Source organism: Scardinius erythrophthalmus (genome assembly GCF_964197995.2).
Source record: "Scardinius erythrophthalmus genome assembly, chromosome: 11".
Classification (NCBI taxonomy): Eukaryota; Metazoa; Chordata; class Actinopteri; order Cypriniformes; family Leuciscidae; genus Scardinius; species Scardinius erythrophthalmus.
The window spans coordinates 2,079,296-2,101,795 of NC_138231.1; the positions used below are offsets into that span (position 1 = coordinate 2,079,296).

At 38.6% G+C, this 22,500-nt stretch overlaps 2 protein-coding genes across 5 annotated transcripts in view; one reads left to right on the forward strand and one right to left on the reverse strand.

Annotated features, from left to right (window-relative positions):
• The window catches only part of mettl24 (methyltransferase like 24), a 19,166-nt gene extending 12,941 nt beyond the window's left edge, over positions 1-6,225 (forward strand). For all 4 annotated transcript variants that reach the window (XM_081379053.1, XM_081379054.1, XM_081379052.1 and 1 more), the window contains exon 6: positions 4,170-6,225. In XM_081379053.1, coding sequence (XP_081235179.1) covers positions 4,170-4,493 — 324 coding nt within the window. In that variant the 3' untranslated portion in view covers positions 4,494-6,225. The remainder of the gene's footprint in view (positions 1-4,169) is intronic.
• Positions 6,226-9,419: 3,194 nt separating this feature from the next.
• Positions 9,420-22,500, reverse strand: part of cdc40 (cell division cycle 40 homolog) — a 24,410-nt gene continuing 11,329 nt past the window's right edge. Inside the window, exons 11-15 of the mRNA XM_081379057.1 lie at positions 22,380-22,495; positions 16,859-16,992; positions 14,781-14,857; positions 13,748-13,892; positions 9,420-9,779 (exon numbers count right to left, since the gene is read on the reverse strand). Coding sequence (XP_081235183.1) covers positions 9,602-9,779; positions 13,748-13,892; positions 14,781-14,857; positions 16,859-16,992; positions 22,380-22,495 — 650 coding nt within the window. The 3' untranslated portion in view covers positions 9,420-9,601. The remainder of the gene's footprint in view (positions 9,780-13,747; positions 13,893-14,780; positions 14,858-16,858; positions 16,993-22,379; positions 22,496-22,500) is intronic.

Here is a 22,500-nt window from a genome sequence, read left to right on the forward strand (position 1 = left end):
AAAAAAAAAAATGCCATAGTTTATTATTAACTATATGTATCTATTTGATTTTATTTAAATGCAAATTGCATTGTTGTATGGCTGAGAATATGACATTTAGGCCTAAATATTGTTTTGAAGTTAAACAGATGAGGATGAAAGAGCCTGAAATTGACATTAAGCTTATTTATAATTGTTACAAAGTGTTTATAAACTTGCAATTTTGTATTTTGTGCTCAAACACGATTATCTGGCAGTGGAGAGGAAAGACGGAGTGAATAAATGACGAGTCCGCGTACAGTAGATGACCCTGATGATTGATCGCTGATGTTCACTTTTGCCACATTAACTACAGGAAGAGATGCTGAGATTATGGAGCAGAAGACGCTGATGTTTGATCTGATCTAAGAGTAACAAACACATCCGTCATCAAACACATGATCGCCAGAAACCTCGGATCTCCACAAACACATGGAAAAACATCTACTGTAATTTTACTGTAATTCATCTACTGTACACTGACTTCATTTACTCACTTGAGCTCAAAAAACAAATCATGTCTGTGGCTTTGCTTCAATGTTAATATTTAAACTAGTGTTGTCAAATCTATTAATCACATCTAACATAAAAGTTTGAAAATATGTGTGTGTATGTGTATATATATATAGTTTAAGGACAGATAATATTAATTAAATTAAATTAAATTTCTAATCTGATCTAATCTAAATGAAGTTATAAAAAAAAAACATCCTGAAGTTTAACCCTCTGGTGCTCTTCTGTCATTTTTTGAATGAAAAATGTAAGGATTATTATCATTATTTTTTTACTTTATCGGAATGGTACGAAACTTTTTTTTTTTACGAAAGGTTTTGGCACTCGCTATGTGAACATACACACCCCAAAAGAATTTATGGACATGATTCGAACAGGTTTAATGGTCCTGAAAAAATAGTCACCTCGCGGTCTAAAATGAGCGCACTGGAAATGAATGGAGACGAGTTTCCTCTAGTGGAAGCGTTTGGTACTGCAGCCGAACACACTCTCACTGAAAGATCATTTTTTGGGATATCAAACTCAAATTTGGAACACAACATGTTTAGATTTATGGCTTTGATTTTCTCACAGTTTTAGAGTAAAATGTGTTTTGCAAAATATATATTTAATATAAAAATTGAAAATAGTATTTTTGTGCAGCCATAAAAATAAACGTAAAAAAATTCTGTAAATTGTAAATTCATTTTTTTTTTTCACTTAATAATCTGCCAAGTGTCGTCTAAAAAGAGATCAAACTTAAGTCTGTGTTCAAAAGCATTCAAGATTTACCACAGTTTAAGATGGAAATGTAATTTTCAGGTCTATGCTCAAAAAGTCAATAAAATAATTATAAATACATCGTAAATATAATGTAGTACCATAAAATCCCCTAAAAATACAAAATATTAAATAAAAAACATTATGTAAGTAAAATATAGTACATTAATTTCATTGAAATTAAAAAAGTCAAGTCAAGTCACCTTTATATTTATACAGCGCTCAGGGGCGGCCTTAAGCATCTGGGGGCCCGTTTCAATAACTAATATGGGGCCCTGCCCACATAAAATGTAAACATGAGCAGACAAAGCAAAGATTCTTGTTGGTTTGCATCATTATTTTATTATGCGCACTTTCAGCTTCATTAACAGGCACCACTGGCATATGTACGTTTCATTTCCTATTCAAATTATTTCCCTGCTAAAAAAACAAAACAACGTTTTAACCTTACGGAAAAAAGGCAAAGTATAAACACATAAACTACCGATCACCGTTCGCGGGGGCGGTAAACGTCGCCATGGTAACCGCGGGGCGCGACTGAAGTTCGACCAATCAGAGACGTCAGTGTTTTGCTTAGAATTATGGGTAGTGTAGTATTTCTCCAGAAGATCGCAAATAACAAGTTTGATTTTTATACTTTGTGGCTTTTATAGGAGCAGAAACTTTCGTTTCACAGCCTCGTAGCTCGTGGTCAATCTAACTTGGATGGTTTAGGGGTCTCCAACCTTTTTTAGCTACTTTTTAAAAATGAAAGTGGCTGAGAGCTATGCAATAATTAAATCTCTTAAATAATGTCTCATAACTCTCATATTAACAACTATGCTAACTGTTTTAGAACTAAACGAGTTATTGTAGGCCTATATATGTCACCCTTAATTGACATATAAAAAAAAAATATTATACTGTAAAAACACATAGCCTAATTATTGTTGATTTTATAGTGCATCATAACTAGAGATGAAATGGTATGAAAATGTAATTTCATGATTATAGTGACCAAAATGAGCATGGTTATCACATAATCCTGTTCAAAAAGTACTAATACTACACAATAAAATCAATTCACCAAGTTTTATGTCGAAAACCAGCAAATAACAAATAAACTTACCATCAATATGCACTTTTTGTTTGCATAAACATTAAAATAGTAACAATAAAAATGATGGCCAAATTTGAAACGAGTGTCTTGCAACATGTTATCTACTAACATGTACAAGTTCAAATAAAGTTTTGACAAAAAAGTTTTTATAAAAAGATAAACCTCGCATATTTCAGCCTTTAAATCAGTTTTATAAAAAGAATGATTCAAAAAAGACAAAATACTGACATTTACAATGCACTTTAGCTTATCTTTTATTATTAATAGTAAAATTCGGTCCGATTTTCCCGTGGCGTCTGTCGTTGCTATGCTATGCAACCATGCGCTCTCCACAACGACAGAGTAATAGCTAATGGATTTCCACTACCGATAAACGCTTGCTGTAGCTCTGCTAGAAGATTTATTTACGGAGAAGAAAAAAACACCTGTAGTTTGGGATGCACCCGCATACTTCATGTTGACTCGTTGCACCTGGAAAAAAATGAGCGCGTCGCTTCAATTATTTGAAATAACGAACTTGAGCGCGCAAAAGACGCGATATGTGAACGGCCCTTGGCGAGCTACCTCCAATCAGGCCACGAGCTACTCTCGCGAGCGACGTGTTGGAGACCACTTTAGACAATTATGTCTGAAAATGAATATCCTAGGGAGAAAATGAATGGGATTTTCCTGTTCTGTTGGGGGCCCCCTTAGAGGGCGGGGCCCGTTTCAATTGAAACGGGTGAAACATAGGTAAGGCCGCCTCTGACAGCGCTTTAACAATATAGACTGTTTCACAGCAGCTTTACAGTGAGAACAGGAGATTACAGCAACAGAGAGTGTTTAGGCTTTACAGCAGATCTAGAATAAAGTTATTGTCCAGATAAAGTTAGTTTGATTGATTCACATCCGATGTAAAGATCATTAGTTATTAACTTAGCGGCCGCTAACACACACCGTTCTCACAGAAAACCCCTTAACGCTCTCCGGCCGCTCACTCGCACAACAGCAGTGTTTGACGCTCGAGAACGCAAACCTTGAAATAAACTTAAAAAACGCGAATCTGCGTTTGAATATATATGTGCGCGGGCGTGTAGTCTTTCTTTACATTTTGACCTCAACAAATGACTTGTCTGGCTTTAAAAATTCATAACACAGAATTTTTTGTTGCTTCCGCATATCCATGTGAACCGGAATCATTTTGACAAAAAAAGTGAAGAGCACCAGAGGGTTAATACAGAGACGAGACAGGTTCTGGATCAGACAGCAGAGAGGAGGTTTCATCTCTCACGGGTTTGTGTTCAGTCTCTGCACTGTTGTCCTCAAAGTGTCCTAGATCTATATCTCTGCTAAATTAATTTAACTCATGTTTGGGATGCCCTTTATTTTTAAGTTTCTTTTATTTTTTTATTTTATTTATTGTGTTTCAAGTTACAAAATGTGAAAATGTGTCAAAAACTTGATATTGAATTTTATAATTTTGAAAATTCAATTAAAATAAATAAATAATAACTTCCCCTCGTCCTGCTTAAAGAGGGTTTGAAATTAACACACGGCAAATGCTGTAAAAATCAACTGTGTCGGGAAATGCAGTCAAATCACGAGCCAATTTGGCGTGTTATGTTTACTCAATTTGCTGGTGAAGTTCGTGTAAGACAAATCTGCGCAACTTTAGCGCAAATACTCGTGAGTCATCATGATATATTAAATACAGGGTATTGCGCACAACTGTGACACTACAGACACCATAGAGTTATTACATCTTGTGAAGAGGGCGTAATGTCACCTTTGCTGCCGTCAGGTGGATGTCCTGAAGCTGGACCTGGAGAGCGCGGAGTGGAAGGTCCTGGAGAACCTGGTTCTGGAGCGGGTTCTGGACTCGCTGGGCCTGTTGCTGCTGGAGCTGCACCTGCACTGGCCCGGGTTCGAGGTGGGCGGCGACGAGCCCTCGGTGATCCGCTATTGGTTCAGTCTCCTCAGGGAACTGGAGCGCGCTCATTACCAGCTCTATCACAGTTACAGCGACCCGAACAAACCTCGTCTGATCCTGCACAGAAACATCCAGAACGCCAGCAGCTCCTTCGTCCTGGGATGGGTCAACACTCGCTTCTTACCGCTAGGATGAGCGACGACTATTCAGGAGAAGCACTTCAGAATGCAAAACTCAGTGGCTGATTAAATCAAGCAGCAACATTCCTGTCTCTCTCGTGAATCTAACACTGAAGTGAGTTAAACTGCAGTTCATGGACTGGCCACTAGAGGCCGGCTGCAGAAGAGACTCAATCCCATAGACCTCCATGTTAAAATGACCAACTTTACAGCAGAATAAAACATGTTTACAGCCTGGTGCAAAAAGTGCTTTTGGTCTATATAGCTAATGTTGTCCTTCATGACGAATGTGAGCGAGGGGAATATTTTTATAACTCATCCATTTAAATTATATTAAGCCTTAAAGTTGTGCATAATTAAGGGGCGTGGCCAGTTGAGTGACAGTTGGATTGCTGCTGATGTCATTACTAGCGTTTGTCTGCTGTCTGTTAGCATCAAGTCACCTCAGCTAATCCGCCTCGCTGCACATTTACGTTTATCTGGGAGTGACCAGGGGGGTAATCCAGCGCTCGAATTCCGTACCATCCCCGGGGGCCGCCATTGGCTAAGCCATCACCTGCTGTTAGGATCCCATTGACTCCCATTCATTTTGGCGTCACTTTGACAGCGAATAACTTTACATCTGAGGCGTTTGAAGACTCCATTTGTCCATTATTTATTTCTAAAGAAAATGTATAAAAGGCTCCATTACCTTGTATCTTACGTTATGGCCCCGTAGAAGCAGTTTTTGTAAAAATAGGCTAACGATTGCGTCATAGCCACGCGACTCTCTGTCGCACAGTAGAGAGATTACCGTATGGACAGGAGGAGAAGCTCGCGGGCAATCGGGGGGACGTGGAGGCAAAATGGCAAAGTAATTAATCAGAATACTTAGCAAAAGTTTCTCCTGCTCCTAGCTCACGGACACCTCCTACTCACGCTCTCCACAGCCACAGCTACTAGAAGACAGACGGGTTGCTCACGTCACATCTACGTCGTCAAGCTCAGTTTGAGTCTGCGCAGTCGCTCAGCCATCAGGAAGTGAGAGCTTCTAATTGACTTCACTTTCCTCCGTTGAATCCAATGGGGTCGCTGTGTCCATTTCTTTTACTGTCTATGGGAATGACGCTGCCAAGATGGCGACGGCCGGCTCCGCCCACTTTGTGCTTCAAAAATGCTCTTCAGAAACACTACGGGTGACGTCTCACACACTACGCCCATATTTATTTACAGTCTATGGATTAAATCAACAAGTCAATGAGGATGTGAATACCAGACACAATTAAAGATGTAAAACTCCCAGTAAAGTCATTGTTTGCCTTCAATTTTACTCTTCTGACAAGAAAAATCATAACAATAGGTAGAAAAAAGTTAAATCAATCACAATTTAGAGGGACTCAAATGAAGTAAAAGAGGAAAAACACAACATATGAAACAGTACTATGGTAATACCATGTTATTTTGGACATATGGTAATACTACTGTTTTATGGGCATGTACCATGTAATATGGCAGTATATGAACATGTTATAGCACATATCATGCATTATGGCAGTGGTTCTCAACTCCAGTCCTCGGGACCCGTTGCTCTGCACATTTTGTACGTCTCTCTTATCTGACACACTCAGTTCATGGAGTCTCTCCTAATGAGCTGATGATCTGATTCAGGTGTTAAATAAGGGAGTTATCATACAAAATGTGCAGAGCATCGGGTCCCGAGGACTGGAGTTGAGAACCACTGTATTATGGTATTACCACGGTACAGTGCTGTTTTGTAAATGGCAATGTAGCCTAAAATAAAAAATTATATAATATATACGAATAATGTAAGTTTTTATTTCAAATAATAAATATATTTTTTATTCATCAAAAAATCCTGCATTTTTTTTTTTTAAACAACTGTTTTCAACATTGATAATAATAAATGTTACTTGAGCACTGGAGTAATGATGCTGAAAATACGGCTTTGATCACAGGAATAAATTACACTTAACTATATATTCACATAGAAAACAGCTGATTTACATTAGAATAATATTGCACAATATTACTGATTATGGTTTTATTTTTAGTCAAATAAATGCAGCCTTGCTGAGCAGAAGAGACTTCTTTTAAAAACATTTAAAAAAATGTACCGATCCCAGATTTTTGAATGGCAGTGAATATTAAAATAAAATTAATTTTAATCACAATCAGCAGTGTGTGTATGTATATGTGTGTATATATATATATATATATATATATATATATATATATATATATATATATATATATATACACACACACACTCACCTAAAGGATTATTAGGAACACCATACTAATACTGTGTTTGACCCCCTTTCGCCTTCAGAACTGCCTTAATTCTACGTGGCATTGATTCAACAAGGTGCTGAAAGCATTCTTTAGAGATGTTGGCCCATATTGATAGGATAGCATCTTGCAGTTGATGGAGATTTGTGGGATGCACATCCAGGGCACGAAGCTCCCGTTCCACCACATCCCAAAGATGCTCTATTGGGTTGAGATCTGGTGACTGTGGGGGCCATTTTAGTTCAGTGAACTCATTGTCATGTTCAAGAAACCAATCTGAAATGATTCGAGCTTTGTGACATGGTGCATTATCCTGCTGGAAGTAGCCATCAGAGGATGGGTACATGGTGGTCATAAAGGGATGGACATGGTCAGAAACAATGCTCAGGTCGGCCGTGGCATTTAAACGATGCCCAGTTGGCACTAAGGGCCCTAAAGTGTGCCAAGAAAACATCCCCCACACCATTACACCACCACCACCAGCCTGCACAGTGGTAACAAGGCATGATGGATCCATGTTCTCATTCTGTTTACGCCAAATTCTGACTCGACCATCTGAATGTCTCAACAGAAATCGAGACTCATCAGACCAGGCAACATTTTTCCAGTCTTCAACTGTCCAATTTTGGTGAGCTCGTGCAAATTGTAGCCTCTTTTTCCTATTTGTAGTGGAGATGAGTGGTACCCGGTGTGGTCTTCTGCTGTTGTAGCCCATCCGCCTCAAGGTTGTGCGTGTTGTGGCTTCACAAATGCTTTGCTGCATACCTCGGTTGTAACGAGTGGTTATTTCAGTCAAAGTTGCTCTTCTATCAGCTTGAATCAGTCGGCCCATTCTCCTCTGACCTCTAGCATCAACAAGGCATTTTCGCCCACAGGACTGCCGCATACTGGATGTTTTTCCCTTTTCACACCATTCTTTGTAAACTCTAGAAATGGTTGTGCGTGAAAATCCCAGTAACTGAGCAGATTGTGAAATACTCAGACCGGCCCGTCTGGCACCAACAACCATGCCACGCTCAAAATGGCTTAAATCACCTTTCTTTCCCGTTCTGACATTCAGTTTGGAGTTCAGGAGATTGTCTTGACCAGGACCACACCCCTAAATGCATTGAAGCAACTGCCATGTGATTGGTTGATTAGATAATTGCATTAATGAGAAATTTAACAGGTGTTCCTAATAATCCTTTAGGTGAGTGTATATATACAAAAATAATTATATCCTTTTTGTACCGCAAAATTTATTTCAATGTTCCACTGATCCAACATTGATGCACCACACAAGTATCTCCCATGATGCAAAGTGCTGAAGACACTAGACTCAATACTCTACTAAACACAAATACGGAGTAAACATTTGTGTTTCCCAAAAGCAGTAGTAGTATAGTTTATTATAGTAGTAGCATAAGTAGATTATAAAAATAATTGGGGACAGTGATCTACTTAGGCTTACATTTTGGGGAAATGCAGCACAGAAATCAATAATAGCATCAATTCTTTTCAGTATGAAAAAACATTAATGGTATATTTTGTTAGCATGTTGCCCGATAAAAACAGGCTGAATTTAGGAACATCGGGACACTTTTTCCAGTCATTTCAGTGTGAAAAAGCGACTGACTTCAGCTGAACTCACTCAGCATTGTGTACAAATACTAGACGTATGAATTTATTTATAAAGGTCACATTCCTTGAGAGTTGGAGGAGCATTTTCGGTGAGTAAATTTCAGGCAGTGCATTCTGGGATTGCTTTATTTGCAACATTTTGATTCAAGAGTTTATTCTGAAAGGACTGAATAAACTTTTTCATCTGTTTCTACAGGAGATGATTCTGAACAGACAGATATAAATGATTCTGATTGATCGTCTAATCTGCATATCTAGAAACCATAATACTGGCTTAATCAGGTTATAATACATGAAGCTGATTCCATATTTTGAACATAACTCACCGTGAGGTTGTGCACTTGTGATATTTGCTTCTGTAGAGAGACCATGTGCGATTTCCCATTAAAATAAGAAATAAAATACGTTTAACAGCAAAATTCCCAGTGAAGGACTAAATTACCCATAATGCCAAAGAGAATGTCCTGATGTTTTAAAACATTTAAATATTGATATTCTGAAGTGAATTAAAAAATGAAAAGTACTTTACAACAGTAGGTGGCAGCGAGTCACTGTTAATGAGCGAGTCATTGAGATTCAACCGATTCATTCAAACGACTGATTCATTCATGAACAAATCATTTGACTCTCATAATGAGTGAGACATTGAATCATTCATTCAATCGATTCGTTCATTCAGTAATGAAACAGACGTAAAACAGTCCTGCGTCTTTGTTTGGAACCATTTTCGTTGGCGAAATAGAGAAAAAACAGGCCATATTGTCTCTAAAATGTAAGTCACTTAATATTAACTTCTTGTTTATTGAAAATCAATATCACATTTGTAACCGTGCTGATATTTGGTGGAAAAACAGCTCTTCGTGTGATATTAACTATATTAAATGATAGAAATATAAAAAATATTTCTGCTCCTTATCTTGAATACTGAAGGCATTATAAATGGATTTTAATAAACAAAATCACGTAAATACACAAGCGCACGAGTCTAGATATAAATATCACGCATCCACCAAAACACACAGACAGCAGAAACTAAACGAGAGACATTTATTATCTTCAAAAAGAGAGAATGCGAGACATGGTTTCATTCATTAAAAAACAAAAAAAGCATGAGCTGAAAGTCTGTGGCGTGCGTGTTGAGGGACTGGATACCAGCCCGATAACACCCGTACGAACAGCTCGTGAGGACAGGAAGTGTTCTGCGTGTGTGGTTCCTCAGTCCCAGAGCTTGATCAGCCCGTCCCAGCCACAGGTGATGACCTTGGACGTCTCGTGAGGGTGCCAGAGCGCGCTGATACACACCTTATCGTGCGCCTTGATCCGGTGGTACAGTTTCGTCGTCTTCCAGTCCCAGATGTTCAGCTTCCCGTCGGCATCACCGGAAACCACATAACTGCAGAGAACCAGTTAAAGACACGATCAAAACCATCCGAAATATACCTCCATATTTATGCATTCGCTCTGAAACGGCTTAAGGCGAGACACGGCAGGCAAAAACATCGGGTTTTTTTACTGGTCAATTTTGAGATTTTTGGATATTTGTCTTCAATAACATGTCTTCTTTCAGACTTGTGGTGAAAAAAAGTCAGAAATACACATTTAGGTCTTTATTTTACTACACTTCTGTTTGCGTCTGTAGATTTCTCATAAATTCAACAAAAGTAGGCATTCTTAATCAACATCTCTGTCTGCTCCCTGTCATCACACACACCGCTGGAAAGCTCTCTCTCTCCTGTACAATGCTCAGGGGTTAAAGTGAAAAAAAAAATCCTGAGCCTGAAAATTTTTTGGGAGGCGCGGGTGGGGGTGGGGGGGGGGGGGTTGGGCGTTGGGTGCGGTGCGGTGCCTTGGGCTTCATTGGCACCATTTATTTTCAAGCATGTTAATGGCACATTTTTATGAATAAAGACCAGTATTCACTGATATAGCTACTTATGTCTCTTTGTCCAAAATTTGAAACATTTATTAGGCTTAAAAAAATATAACAACTTTTAATTTAAGTAAACTTAAAACAATCATCACTTAAACCCATAATAAATGTAATATTTACCTGTACCTTACCTGTCTAACCAATGTGAATATAGAAATTGAATACGTTTATAAAACAGTCCGCACTGCATAAATTATATATGAAAAATAGATTAATCCTTAAGCGTTTGGCGGTTAGTAATTTTCTCTGTTCCCATTGTTCTTTGGTTAACTTTACTAACAGAGAGAATTGCTGTCACTTACCAGCCGCTGCTGACAGGATCTCACGCATTCTCTACTCTTTACGAACTATTTAAGATTGTATTTAACTCATTTTACTGTTCTTGTGAAGATACTCGACAAAACTGACATTTTGACATAGCCTAAATGTGTGTGTTATGGTTCGTACAAGCGCGAAAGGGAACTCGATGGCGCGCTGTCGACTGCGAATGCGATACTGGCGCGCGTCTTTCTGTGTGTGTGTGTGTGTGTGTGTGTGTGTGTTTCAGGAGGACATTCATTCACTGACAGCGCTCTTTTGTCTTCTCGCGCATTGATAGTTTAAAACATTTGCGTGAAGGAGAGCATGATCATATAACCCAAAGGATGACAGAAAGAACAGACGCTGCGATAAATATTTTAATACGTTAAAGCTGGACAAATTAATCGCATGCGTTTACTTTGACAGCACTAACGTTAGGCTACTTGTTGTACATTGCTGACAGAAAATGCTGCGGTTTAAAGTGGACTCGTTTTCATGGTAACGTTAGGCCTACACAGAATGTGTTTTTTTTTGTAAGCTACACAGAATATTTAATTAAATATTAAAATTAAAAATTTAGCCAAGTCTGAAGTTACCAAGCAGCAGCATATGTTAACGTTAGCTCAGTTATCAACAGGTGTAGACAGAAAAGATGATTATCCTGACCTGAGCTAATTTACTGAACCAACTCACACCTCTCCTTTCTTTCTTTTCATCCATGATGACATTAAGTCACGTACCGTTACCTGTTGTTTCTGGCGTTTCATCGCTGTCTGTGCTGCAACCGCTAATACTCGCTCATTAGAACATTCAGTGAGCTATTTTACACAGGCTCGGTCCTGCTCCGAGTCCTCCATGTCAATGACGGCGTGCGGTTAAACATCATAACAAACGAATTTGAGTGGGGGTGGGGAGGACAACGGGATTTTGGAAAGTGTCCCCATAGGAAATTACGCCCGTGCAGGACATCATCCCCAAGCATCATGAACTAGCGCTCCTTTCCCCCACAACGTTAACGTGACGTATAAATCTCAATCACACTGTGTTGCCAGGCCCCGCCCTGCTCTGCTTCTGATAGGCTTGTAACGTTAGTAGAGCTGCGTTTCTTTCATATGATTGGTAGGTGAAATCAATTGACTCGAAAATATTAAACCGCATGCAAGATTCAAATTTATTTATTTTTCTTCCTCACGGCCGCACGCCGGAGATCCGGCACGGTGCCGAAATACTTTGAGCCCTGCAATGCTGTCGGATCCAAATATGGTCATTTCCTTTTTATCAGCAACCAATCGTGAAAGTAAAAGGGCTGAATGCGCAATCTCATTGGCTGATGATAAATCTTTAAAGCCCATTTCCTCAAAATGACTTTTCTCTCATTCTCCAAGTCCGAAATCTCCACTTCAGTCGCACCGATACACACCAAACTCTCCAGTGTTGTACCTAGTTATATTATGAAGACATTTACTGGGGGATTTGTAAATGTATTATTCCTAGCCTGATTTATATAACATTTTATTCCAAAAAACATGGTGAAACTAATTTTTTTAAGGCTATTGACAGTATATTCATATTTAATTAGATAATGCATAATTTACATATTTAAACATTAAATTACAGAAAACTTGTAATACATTTTTTTCTCATCTTAATGTAGGAAATCAACTGGGAAAGTTTCATGGTGATTTCTGCTAGTTAAAATTTTTACCCTATTCACCTGTAGTGTCTCGCCTTAAGGTCATCATAGCCATATATATATAGAAAAAATGTATAAACAATAGGGCTGCACAATATATTGAAATTATCAAAATATAGTAAATGCACATATAGCAATATGCATATCGCAACGGCTTGCAATAACTGGGATCATGAACAAAAGACGAAGAGAAAATCACTCACTCTCGGCTGAATAACTTTTGTAGCTTTAATAAGAATGAGGATATATGTAATTCATACAGTGAAAACTAAGCCGTGTTTTATTTTTACATTTGATTATTTCAGTTTCTGTTATTAAATAACCCTAATGTAGGATAACCTGAAACCTTTAGGTTTATTTTACTCACTTTAAGCATTATATTATTATACCTAATAAACAATCTAGTTTAAATCATCAAGGCATAATTTCCATAATGATTTTCACTAAAAAGAACAAAAATGATATTGAAGCTTTAACATTTATATCAATTCAATCGCAATGTGGCTAAAGTTATAAAATGGCTGTTTATTAAAAAAAAGAAAAAGAAAAAAGGAGAGAAAAACGGCCCTGCCAAGATTAGAGCTCCATGGTACACATTACATTTTCCTCAAATACTTTTGTTACAGTGAACTAGTGCAACAGTAATATTTCTTAATTTGTTTTAAATAAAAAAATATTTTCATTTAGTAATAACAATAAAATCATAATTATTCATTGTAATTTTACAGCTGTTCTGTAAATTAAAATACTTTTTTACAGTGAAATAATACAAAATTTGTATTTCTTTGTTTTAATGAATATTTTATTTAGTAGTAATTATAATAAAATCATAATTCATTATAATTTTACAGCTGTACAGTAAATTAATGTAATATTTATTTACAGTGAAATTGTCCAAGTTATAATTCTTAATTTGTTTTAAATAAAACATGTTTATTTATTAATAATAATGATAATAAAACCATAATTATTCATTGTAATTTTACAGATGTACTGTAATTAATTATATTATTTCACTTAATTACTTTTATTTTAAAATTAAATAATACAAAAGCAATATTTCTTAATTTGTTTTCAATAAAATATTACTATTTTATTTAGAAAATTATTATTATTAAAAATTCATATTAATATATCAAACCATTTTTTTTTGCCAAATTGTGTGGCCCTCCAAACGAGCACATTTAAACCTAGAGCTTTTATTACAAATAAAAAAAGCAAGTAAAAAAAAGTAGAAATTTTAAAATGACCATTTTTTATCAGAAAAGGAAGTAGGGCACACAGGACCTGAGTGAGACCATCTCATCTACACACATCTGTCTTGAAGCTACAGCTGTTTTACCACTAAACCAGCTTTGCTTTAAAGACCACGTTTCCTTCAAGAGCGTTTCGGCTGCGTGAAGCTCCAAATCACGACATTTAACATCTGAACAGTCACCTCATGTCCGGGGAGAAGTCCACCTGACAGGCGTATCCCGCCACCATGTGACCCTTGAAGATCTTCTTCTTGTTGAGACGGAACCGGTTCTGAGCGCCAAAGATCAGGATCTGATTGTCCATGGACTGACAGGCCAGCCACTTCCCTGAGATCAGCACACACACAGGTCATCAGTTACAGGACACACGAGGAGCCTATCGTTCACGTGAGGAACGAGATATCGGGGAAAAGCACTGAATAATTACAGTATAGAGATGAACCGATATATCGGCCGCCGTATTTATCGGCATATCGGTTACAGAACTGATATAACAAACCGATGTTTGTGTAAAGTCTGTTGTATAATCCAATGTTTTTCTCTGGGTAAAACAATTAAATACAAAATAAAATCTGTAAAAAATACAGCAGGGCTGATTGATGCGAGTTTATCCACTGCATGTGTTTTAAAGCCGACAAAAAGCGCACAAATACCTAATCGAGTTCTATTTTACTTCTAATTCACTTAAAATTATATCAAAATGCCCGTCTTGGTGAGTATCCATGTAAACTTACTTACTTACTTACTTACTTACTTACTTACTTACTTACTTACTTACTTACTTACTTACTTACTTACTTACTTACTTACTTTATTGTCAGACTGAAGTCTGAAATTTTTCTTACATGACAGTATCCATGTTTACCACAACATTTAACACAGTCAGTTATGGATTAAATGAATGTAAACAGTTGAGAAATAAAACGCTTGTGTATATTAGTATACTGGATACGTGCATTCGCTCTTAAAGTGACAGCCGCCTAATAATCCTGATGTTTTAATGTTAATCAAACAACAAAAGAAAAAAAATCATAAATGCGTTTTTTTAACCATGATTAATTTAATACATGATCAAAACACTAATGTACTTTTACGTTTGACTCCGAGAGAGGAAACAAGGGTTGTCTTCTCCATGTCTGTGTTTGAGGGAGTCTGATCCATTATTGATCGGAGAGCAAGTGATCTGAGTCACATGACACGTGTGATGTCACTCACCGTTGGGCGACAGCGTGACCGCGGGCATCGAGTGCATACTGGGCTCAGCGATGTATTTAAAGTCCACAGGAATATCCCTGAAAAAAGATGAAATGCACATCAAAATACAATCAAGCACATATTTGTGTTTAAAAAATTAGATTTTTAATGTTTTTGAAAGATGTCTCTTATCGCTCACCAAGGCCGTTTATTTGGATCATAAATACAGTAAAAAAAAGCTAAATATTTTTACAATTAAATCAGCTGTTCTCTATGTGAATATACAGTAAAGTGTAATTTATTCCTGTGATCAAAGCTGAATGTTCAGCATCATTACTCCAGTCTTCAGTGTCACATGATCCTTCAGAAATCACTCTGATATGAGGATTTGACGCTCAAGAAACATTTATGATTATTATCATTGAAAACTGTTGTACTGCTTTATATTTCAGTCACATACATATATATACTTTTATTCATCAAAAGTGACAGTAAAGACATTTATGTTAAAAAGATTCTATTTTAAATAAATGTTTTTTTTAACCACCTTTTCGAAGAATCTTGAAAAATAAAATATAAAATGTATCTGTAACAAAAATATGAAGCAGCACAACCGTTTCTCATTAATAATACATTTTTCTTGAGGAAAACACACACGCACACACACACACTCACGGTGATGTGTTTGAGTATTGTAATCCATCACACACACACACTCTCTCACACAGACACACACACACCCTCTCTCACAGCGATGTGTTTGAGCATTGTAACCCATCACACACACACCCCCTCACACACACACTGATGTGTCTGAGCACTGTAACCCATCACACACACACACACACACACACACACACTGAGCACTGTAACCCATCACACACACACACACACACACACACACACACACACACTGAGCACTGTAACCCATCACACACACACACACACACACACACTGAGCACTGTAACCCGGATCTCCTGCAGAGATCGCTCCTCTAACTGGAGCACTGACACCTGAGGCAGGAGGAGAGGAATCCCTGAAGACGACACGAGTGTCCCAGAATAACTCTCCGCATGAGAGAACGAGAGCACCGCGTCACCAGCGCACTCCGGCACAGCTGACCTCAGAACAGCCTCTGAGCCTGAAGCTGGCGATGCGCTGAGAATACTCAGATCAGTCAGCGCTCCACATTACGCCTCACGAGCTTCAAGTCAATCAGCCGTATTTATCGTTTAAATTTCTTTAAAAAAAATGGCCAAATCTGAAAGGTGAGACTTTGTTTCATATCAAAAGTACGCCAGTCTGTCCTGTCTGTCAGCGTCCTCTCTGCTCCGCGGTGTGTGTTTCACTGCGTGAGAACATGGTGTGTGTGTGAGAGAGGCGTGGCTTGTCGGACATAGCAACAGTAACTAAAGGGCAGCCTATCGCAAGCGCAGCAGTCATACATCACTCACCGGTCAAATAAGGACTGTATCTATGCATGTTAAAACTTTCCAGGGCCTTGACATTTTTGTTTTCAGATTCACAAACTTTCAAGGATTCTAAGGACCCGTGGGAACCCTGAAAAAAGATGCATGGATAATCGTTTTATCATCGCATCGCAGCCCTCTGGATCGTAATCGAGTCCGAATCGAGTCGTGAGGTGCCTAGAGATTCCCCTAATGCCCATTTCCCACAAGCTGGTGTGATTCTTCAGGGTGTTTGTAACATACTTGGGTTTAAATCCCTCAACGGTTGTGTAAAACACCCTTTTACCTCCTCAAAAACAGCTCTGTTCACAGCGACCCGTTTCGGTGCATGACATCATATTACTCAGAAAATGCGAACGGCCTGATTATTGAGAGTGTTTAGGCTTTGAGGATTACAAAAAAAGGAGTGAATGGATTTCTCCATTGTGGTGGTTGTGTCCACACACTGCAACGACACATTTATATGCAAACACCATATAAATGTGAATTTTGCATCGATGACCCCTTTACGACATTATTTTCATGAGAATTAAACCGATTTCTCTCTGAAACCTGTGAGAACAAGAGCTTCCTGTTCATCAAGAGCCGAAACTCCCCATTAACTGAGTGTGAGAGAAGCGCCTCCTCACCACTCCCACACGCGCAGACTCTTGTCGTCGGAGGTGCTGACGAAGCGCCGGTTCTCATCCACGAAGGTGATGGTGTTGACGGCTCCCAGATGCCTGTCGTACTCCTGAACCACCTCACGGGTGCGGATGTCCCACTGCAACACACACACATCAACAATCCAGCACTGAACTTCCTGTTTCGAATGCGCATGCGTCGCGTCTGAGCGCGTTGTTGTCTTTGGAGCTCCATCGATTGATTTATAATTCTTGAATTCTCTTTAAACTCACTTACAACGAACATTTTCTACTTTTCCTCACCTCATAGTTATAACGCGGATTGTTGAGCAGACGCGTCTCAAGCCTTGTGATCCAACGCTGGATACTCTTATAGGTTACGTCCGTGGATCACGGCTGAACGCGTCTTCTCCGCACTCATTTAAGTTACAAACAAACATTTTTTCGCCTATCGTGCGTCTACTCTACACCCGTACCACTGAAAAGACGGATTATATCCAAGACTTAAGCCATAAATTAGTATTAATATTGATAGCACCACTGGTAGCGTCGTTGCTAACTTAACTTACTGTCCATCTGTTAAAATGGCGAATATATCAAATGTAAGTAGTCTACCTTTTGGTGCAGGTGAGGACACATTTGAGCTGCACGCGGTGCAGTCTGAGCTGGAAGCTGTTGAGAAACAGATCCACGACCTTTTAGTAAGAAAAGCCGAGCTGATAGACCGGCGTTTGGCTCTCGAAACATCGCGCGCCGAGGCACACAAATCAGAGATTAATGTTACTAACCCGCTGACTCCGACCTCGTCTACTCCGTGCGTTCCTCAACATCGGTCCCGAACGTCGAGGTCGCGATCAGCCATGGTCTCGTTCACTCCGGCTCCAACATGCCATCACGAAGCCTGGATTTTTCCGCAGCGGAAGTCGCGAGTCAGGTCTAGACCAAGAAAACTCTCTCCGACCCTCCCGGTTTTCGAGATATCCACACAAAACCGCTTCTCCCCTCTTCGCGAAACAGAACGCGATGCTGTGATCATCGGCGATTCCATCGTTCGACACGTACACGTTACGTTAAATAAAAGTAAGGTGCATAGTCACTGCTTTCCTGGTGCTCGTGTTTCCGAAGTCGCTGCTCACGTTCCCGAGATTCTGAACGAGCGCGTCGGAACCGTTGTCCTGCACGCGGGAGGGGCCGACATCAGACTGCGCCAGACGGAAGTTTTGAAGAAAGACTTCAGGAATCTGATCGATACGGTACGCAGCACATCGCCTGATATAACGATTATTGTGTCAGGACCGCTTCCCACGTACCGACTAGGTCATGAAAAGTTTAGTAGATTATTTGCGCTTAATGAATGGTTAATGTCATGGTGCAATGAGCAGAAACTTCTCTTTGTAAATAATTGGAATCTGTTTTGGGAGCGTCCTAGGCTTTACCGTGCTGATGGCTTACACCCAAACAGATTCGGATCGGATCTTCTGTCAGATAACATCTCCAAAATGTTAAATACCTTTTGACTAGTAAACAAAAGTCCAAATCATAGTCTCTGCTGCACCAATTTAACTGATATAAATAGTGTAGAACATTGCATAGAAACTGTGTCTATTCCTCGTTTAGTGAGATCAAATCATAAATCTACTGCAGGATCTAGAAAAAATCTAATTGTTATTAAACCAGAAAATGTTGCTATTGGTAATCAAAAACAATTTTTAAAGCTAGGTCTTTTAAACATTAGATCACTCACACCTAAGGCAGTTATTGTAAATGAAATAGTCACAGATAATAGCTTCGATGTACTTTGCCTTACTGAAACCTGGCTTAAACCAAAATATTATTTCGGTTTAAATGAGTCTACTCCATCAGGATACTCCTATAAGCACGAGCCCCGTCTGAATGGTCGTGGCGGCGGTGTTGCAACAATCTATAGAGATTTTCTCAATGTTACTCAGAAAATGGGCTATACGTTTATTTCATTTGAAGTACTTGTACTAAATGTTACGCTCTTAGATGTTCGAAAAACATCCCTATTATCTCTAGCCTTGGCTACCGTATATAGACCGCCTGGGCCTTACGCTGATTTCCTAAAAGAGTTTGCAGATTTTCTCTCAGACCTATTAGTTAACTTCGATAAAGCATTAATTGTTGGAGACTTTAATATCCATGTAGATAATCAAAATGATGCGTTAGGGGCTGCGTTTACTGATTTATTAAACTCCTTTGGGGTCAAGCAAAACATTACCGGACCAACTCATCGATTTAATCATACACTCGATTTAATTATATCACATGGAACCGATCCAACCGATATAGATATCATTCCACAAAGTGACGATGTCACTGACCATTACATGGTAACTTGCATATTACGTACTCCTGTAATATATCATGCTGCGCCGCGTTATCGATTAGGCAGAACAATCCTTCCATCCACCATAGATAATTTTTCAAACAGCTTATCGGATCTGTCTCAGCTGCTCAGTGAACCCAAACAAACAGATGAACTTGAGGAATTAACTAGCACTATGAGCACCATTCTCTCTGGATCATTGGATATTGTTGCGCCCATTAGATTAAAAAAGGTCAGAGAGAAAAGTAAAGCACCATGGTACAACAATACTACGCGTGTTCTAAAGAGAGAAACCCGTAATTTAGAGCGTAAATGGAAACAAACCAACTTAGAGGTCTTTAGAATCGCATGGAAAGACAGTATGTCACGTTATAAAAAGGCCCTAAAAGCGGCCAGGGCTGAGCATCTACGCAAACTAATAGAAAACAACCATAACAATCCTAAGTTCTTATTTAACACCGTGGCGAGACTAACAAATAAACAGATGTCTCCTGAACAAAGTATTCCATTACAGTTTAGTAGTAATGATTTCATGAAGTTCTTCACTGAGAAAATAGAAAACATCAGAACCACAATTGTAAACGTTCAATCCTCAATCGCGCCTTATAATTCAGCCTCAATTATCACGCCGCAAGAACAATTACAGTGCTTTACAACTATAGAACAAAAAGAGTTAAATAAATTTATCATTTCCTCTAAAACAACAACATGTTTATTAGATCCCATACCAACTAAACTATTGAAAGAAGTGTTACCTGTAGTGGAAGAGCCTCTCCTCAATATTATTAACTCGTCTTTATCTTTAGGTCATGTTCCAAGAACATTTAAATTGGCAGTTATAAAACCTCTCATTAAGAAACCACAATTAGATCCGAATAATCTAGTAAATTATAGACCCATTTCAAATCTACCTTTTATGTCTAAAATACTAGAAAAAGTTGTGTCTGCCCAACTGGGCTCTTTCTTACAAGAAAATGACACCTATGAAAAGTTTCAGTCTGGATTCAGGCCGCATCATAGCACTGAAACTGCGCTCGTTAAAATCACAAATGATTTACTTTTAGCTTCTGACCAAGGCTGTATCTCAATATTAGTTTTACTTGATCTTAGTGCTGCGTTCGATACTATAGATCATACAATACTCTTAGATCGACTACAAAATTATACTGGTGTTCAAGGACAAGCATTAAGCTGGTTTAGATCGTATTTATCTGACCGCTACCATTTTGTTTACTTAAATGGAGAAAAATCTATCATAACTCCAGTAAACTATGGAGTGCCGCAGGGATCTGTGTTAGGCCCTCTATTATTCTCAATATATATGCTGCCACTTGGAAATATTATAAGGAAACATGGAATTAGTTTCCATTGTTATGCTGATGACACTCAAATCTATATTTCATCACGGCCAGATGAAAACGCTAAATTATCCAAATTGACAGAGTGTGTTAAAGATATAAAAGATTGGATGACGCATAATTTTCTTTTATTAAATCCAGACAAGACAGAGGTACTACTTATCGGTTCAAAAAACCACCCACAAAACCTCTCACAATACAACTTTAACATAGTAGGATGTCCTGTTACTTCATCCTCTACAGTAAAAGACCTGGGTGTTATATTAGACTGCAACCTGTCTTTTGAAAATCATATTTCATATGTTACAAGAACAGCCTTTTTCCACCTTAGAAACATTGCTAAGCTACGTAATATGCTATCAGTTTCTGACGCAGAAAAGTTAGTTCATGCATTCATGACCTCGAGACTAGATTACTGTAATGCGTTATTAGCCGGTTGTCCTGCATCCTTAATAAACAAGCTACAGTTAGTCCAAAATGCCGCCGCTAGAGTTCTAACTAGATCAAGAAAATATGATCATATAACACCGATTTTATCATCCCTACATTGGTTACCTATAAAGTCCCGTATTAATTACAAGGTATTGCTACTGACTTATAAAGCCCTAAACGGCTTAGCTCCAGTCTATTTAACCGATCTTCTATCGCCCTATAATCCATCGCGCTCTTTAAGATCACTAAATTCGAGGCTTTTGGTCATACCTAGGATATCCAGATCCACCAAAGGAGGGAGAGCATTTTCACATTTAGCACCAAAACTCTGGAATAGTCTTCCGGATACTGTTCGTTGCTCAGACTCACTCTCCCAGTTTAAAACTAGATTAAAGACGCATCTCTTCAGCCAGGCATTCATATAATACTTTTAATCCTACAGTTAAATCCGACCTCTAGTTCATAAACGCCAGAGGAGAACTGGCCCCCGACTGAGCCTGGGTTCTCCCAAGGTTTTTTTTTTCTCCATTAGGTCACCTGATGGAGTTTTTCGGTTCCTTGCCACTGTTGCCTTTGGCTTGCTCAGTTGGGGATATTTGGGGATATTTAATTGAATTAATCAATCAACGATACTATTGATCAGCATTACCGAACGTAGACGTTCCACTAGAAACAAACATTGATGTATTGTTCTAATTTATTACTGTGAAGCTGCTTTGATACAACCTGTGTTGTGAAAAGCGCTATATAAATAAACTTGACTTGACTTGACTTGACTTGACATCAGCCTTCACACACTAGCCCGCGCCGCGTCAGAAACCATCAGTATGGATTCAAAACCACAATAACCATTGTGCACACTGATTTTTAGCGGCATCTAGTGGTGAGGTTGTGAACTGCACCCAACAGAAGTTATGGTGGCCGACAGGAAGTGATGTCGTCGTGTGAGACAGCAGAGAGTAGCAGTTAAACAATGAGGTTTCTTTACAAAGATAAATTAAGAAAGTATGTTTACTTAATTATTCAGTAAAATTATGTTATTGCGAATATTATTGTGACTTGTTCATCATTGTGTCAGTGTTTTATTCGCTGACTTTAGCTAGCGTGAAGAACAACATAGTGACGAAACGTGTTTGTCCGCTCAGGGCCACTGTAGAAACATGGGGATGTAAGCGGACCCGCGGTGTGTGTAGAGAGAAGTGCCTCATTCTAAGCTAATATACACATAACGGTTCATTATGTAAGCTCTTTATACACCACATAGTTATGTATATGATGCAATATTCCTGTCCACAGATCCTCCTAAATATTACACACTGCACCTTTACATACATATATCATCTGAAATACAGTCAATTCTTGGATGGATAGAAAGTTCAAAGACTCAGACCTGCACGATCTTCTTGTCCGACATCCCGGCGACGAACAGGTTCTGCTTCTCCTCGTCGGGGTTGAACTTCACGCAGTAGGGAACCTTCTTGTTGGTGAAGGGAGCGATGCACTTTCCTGGA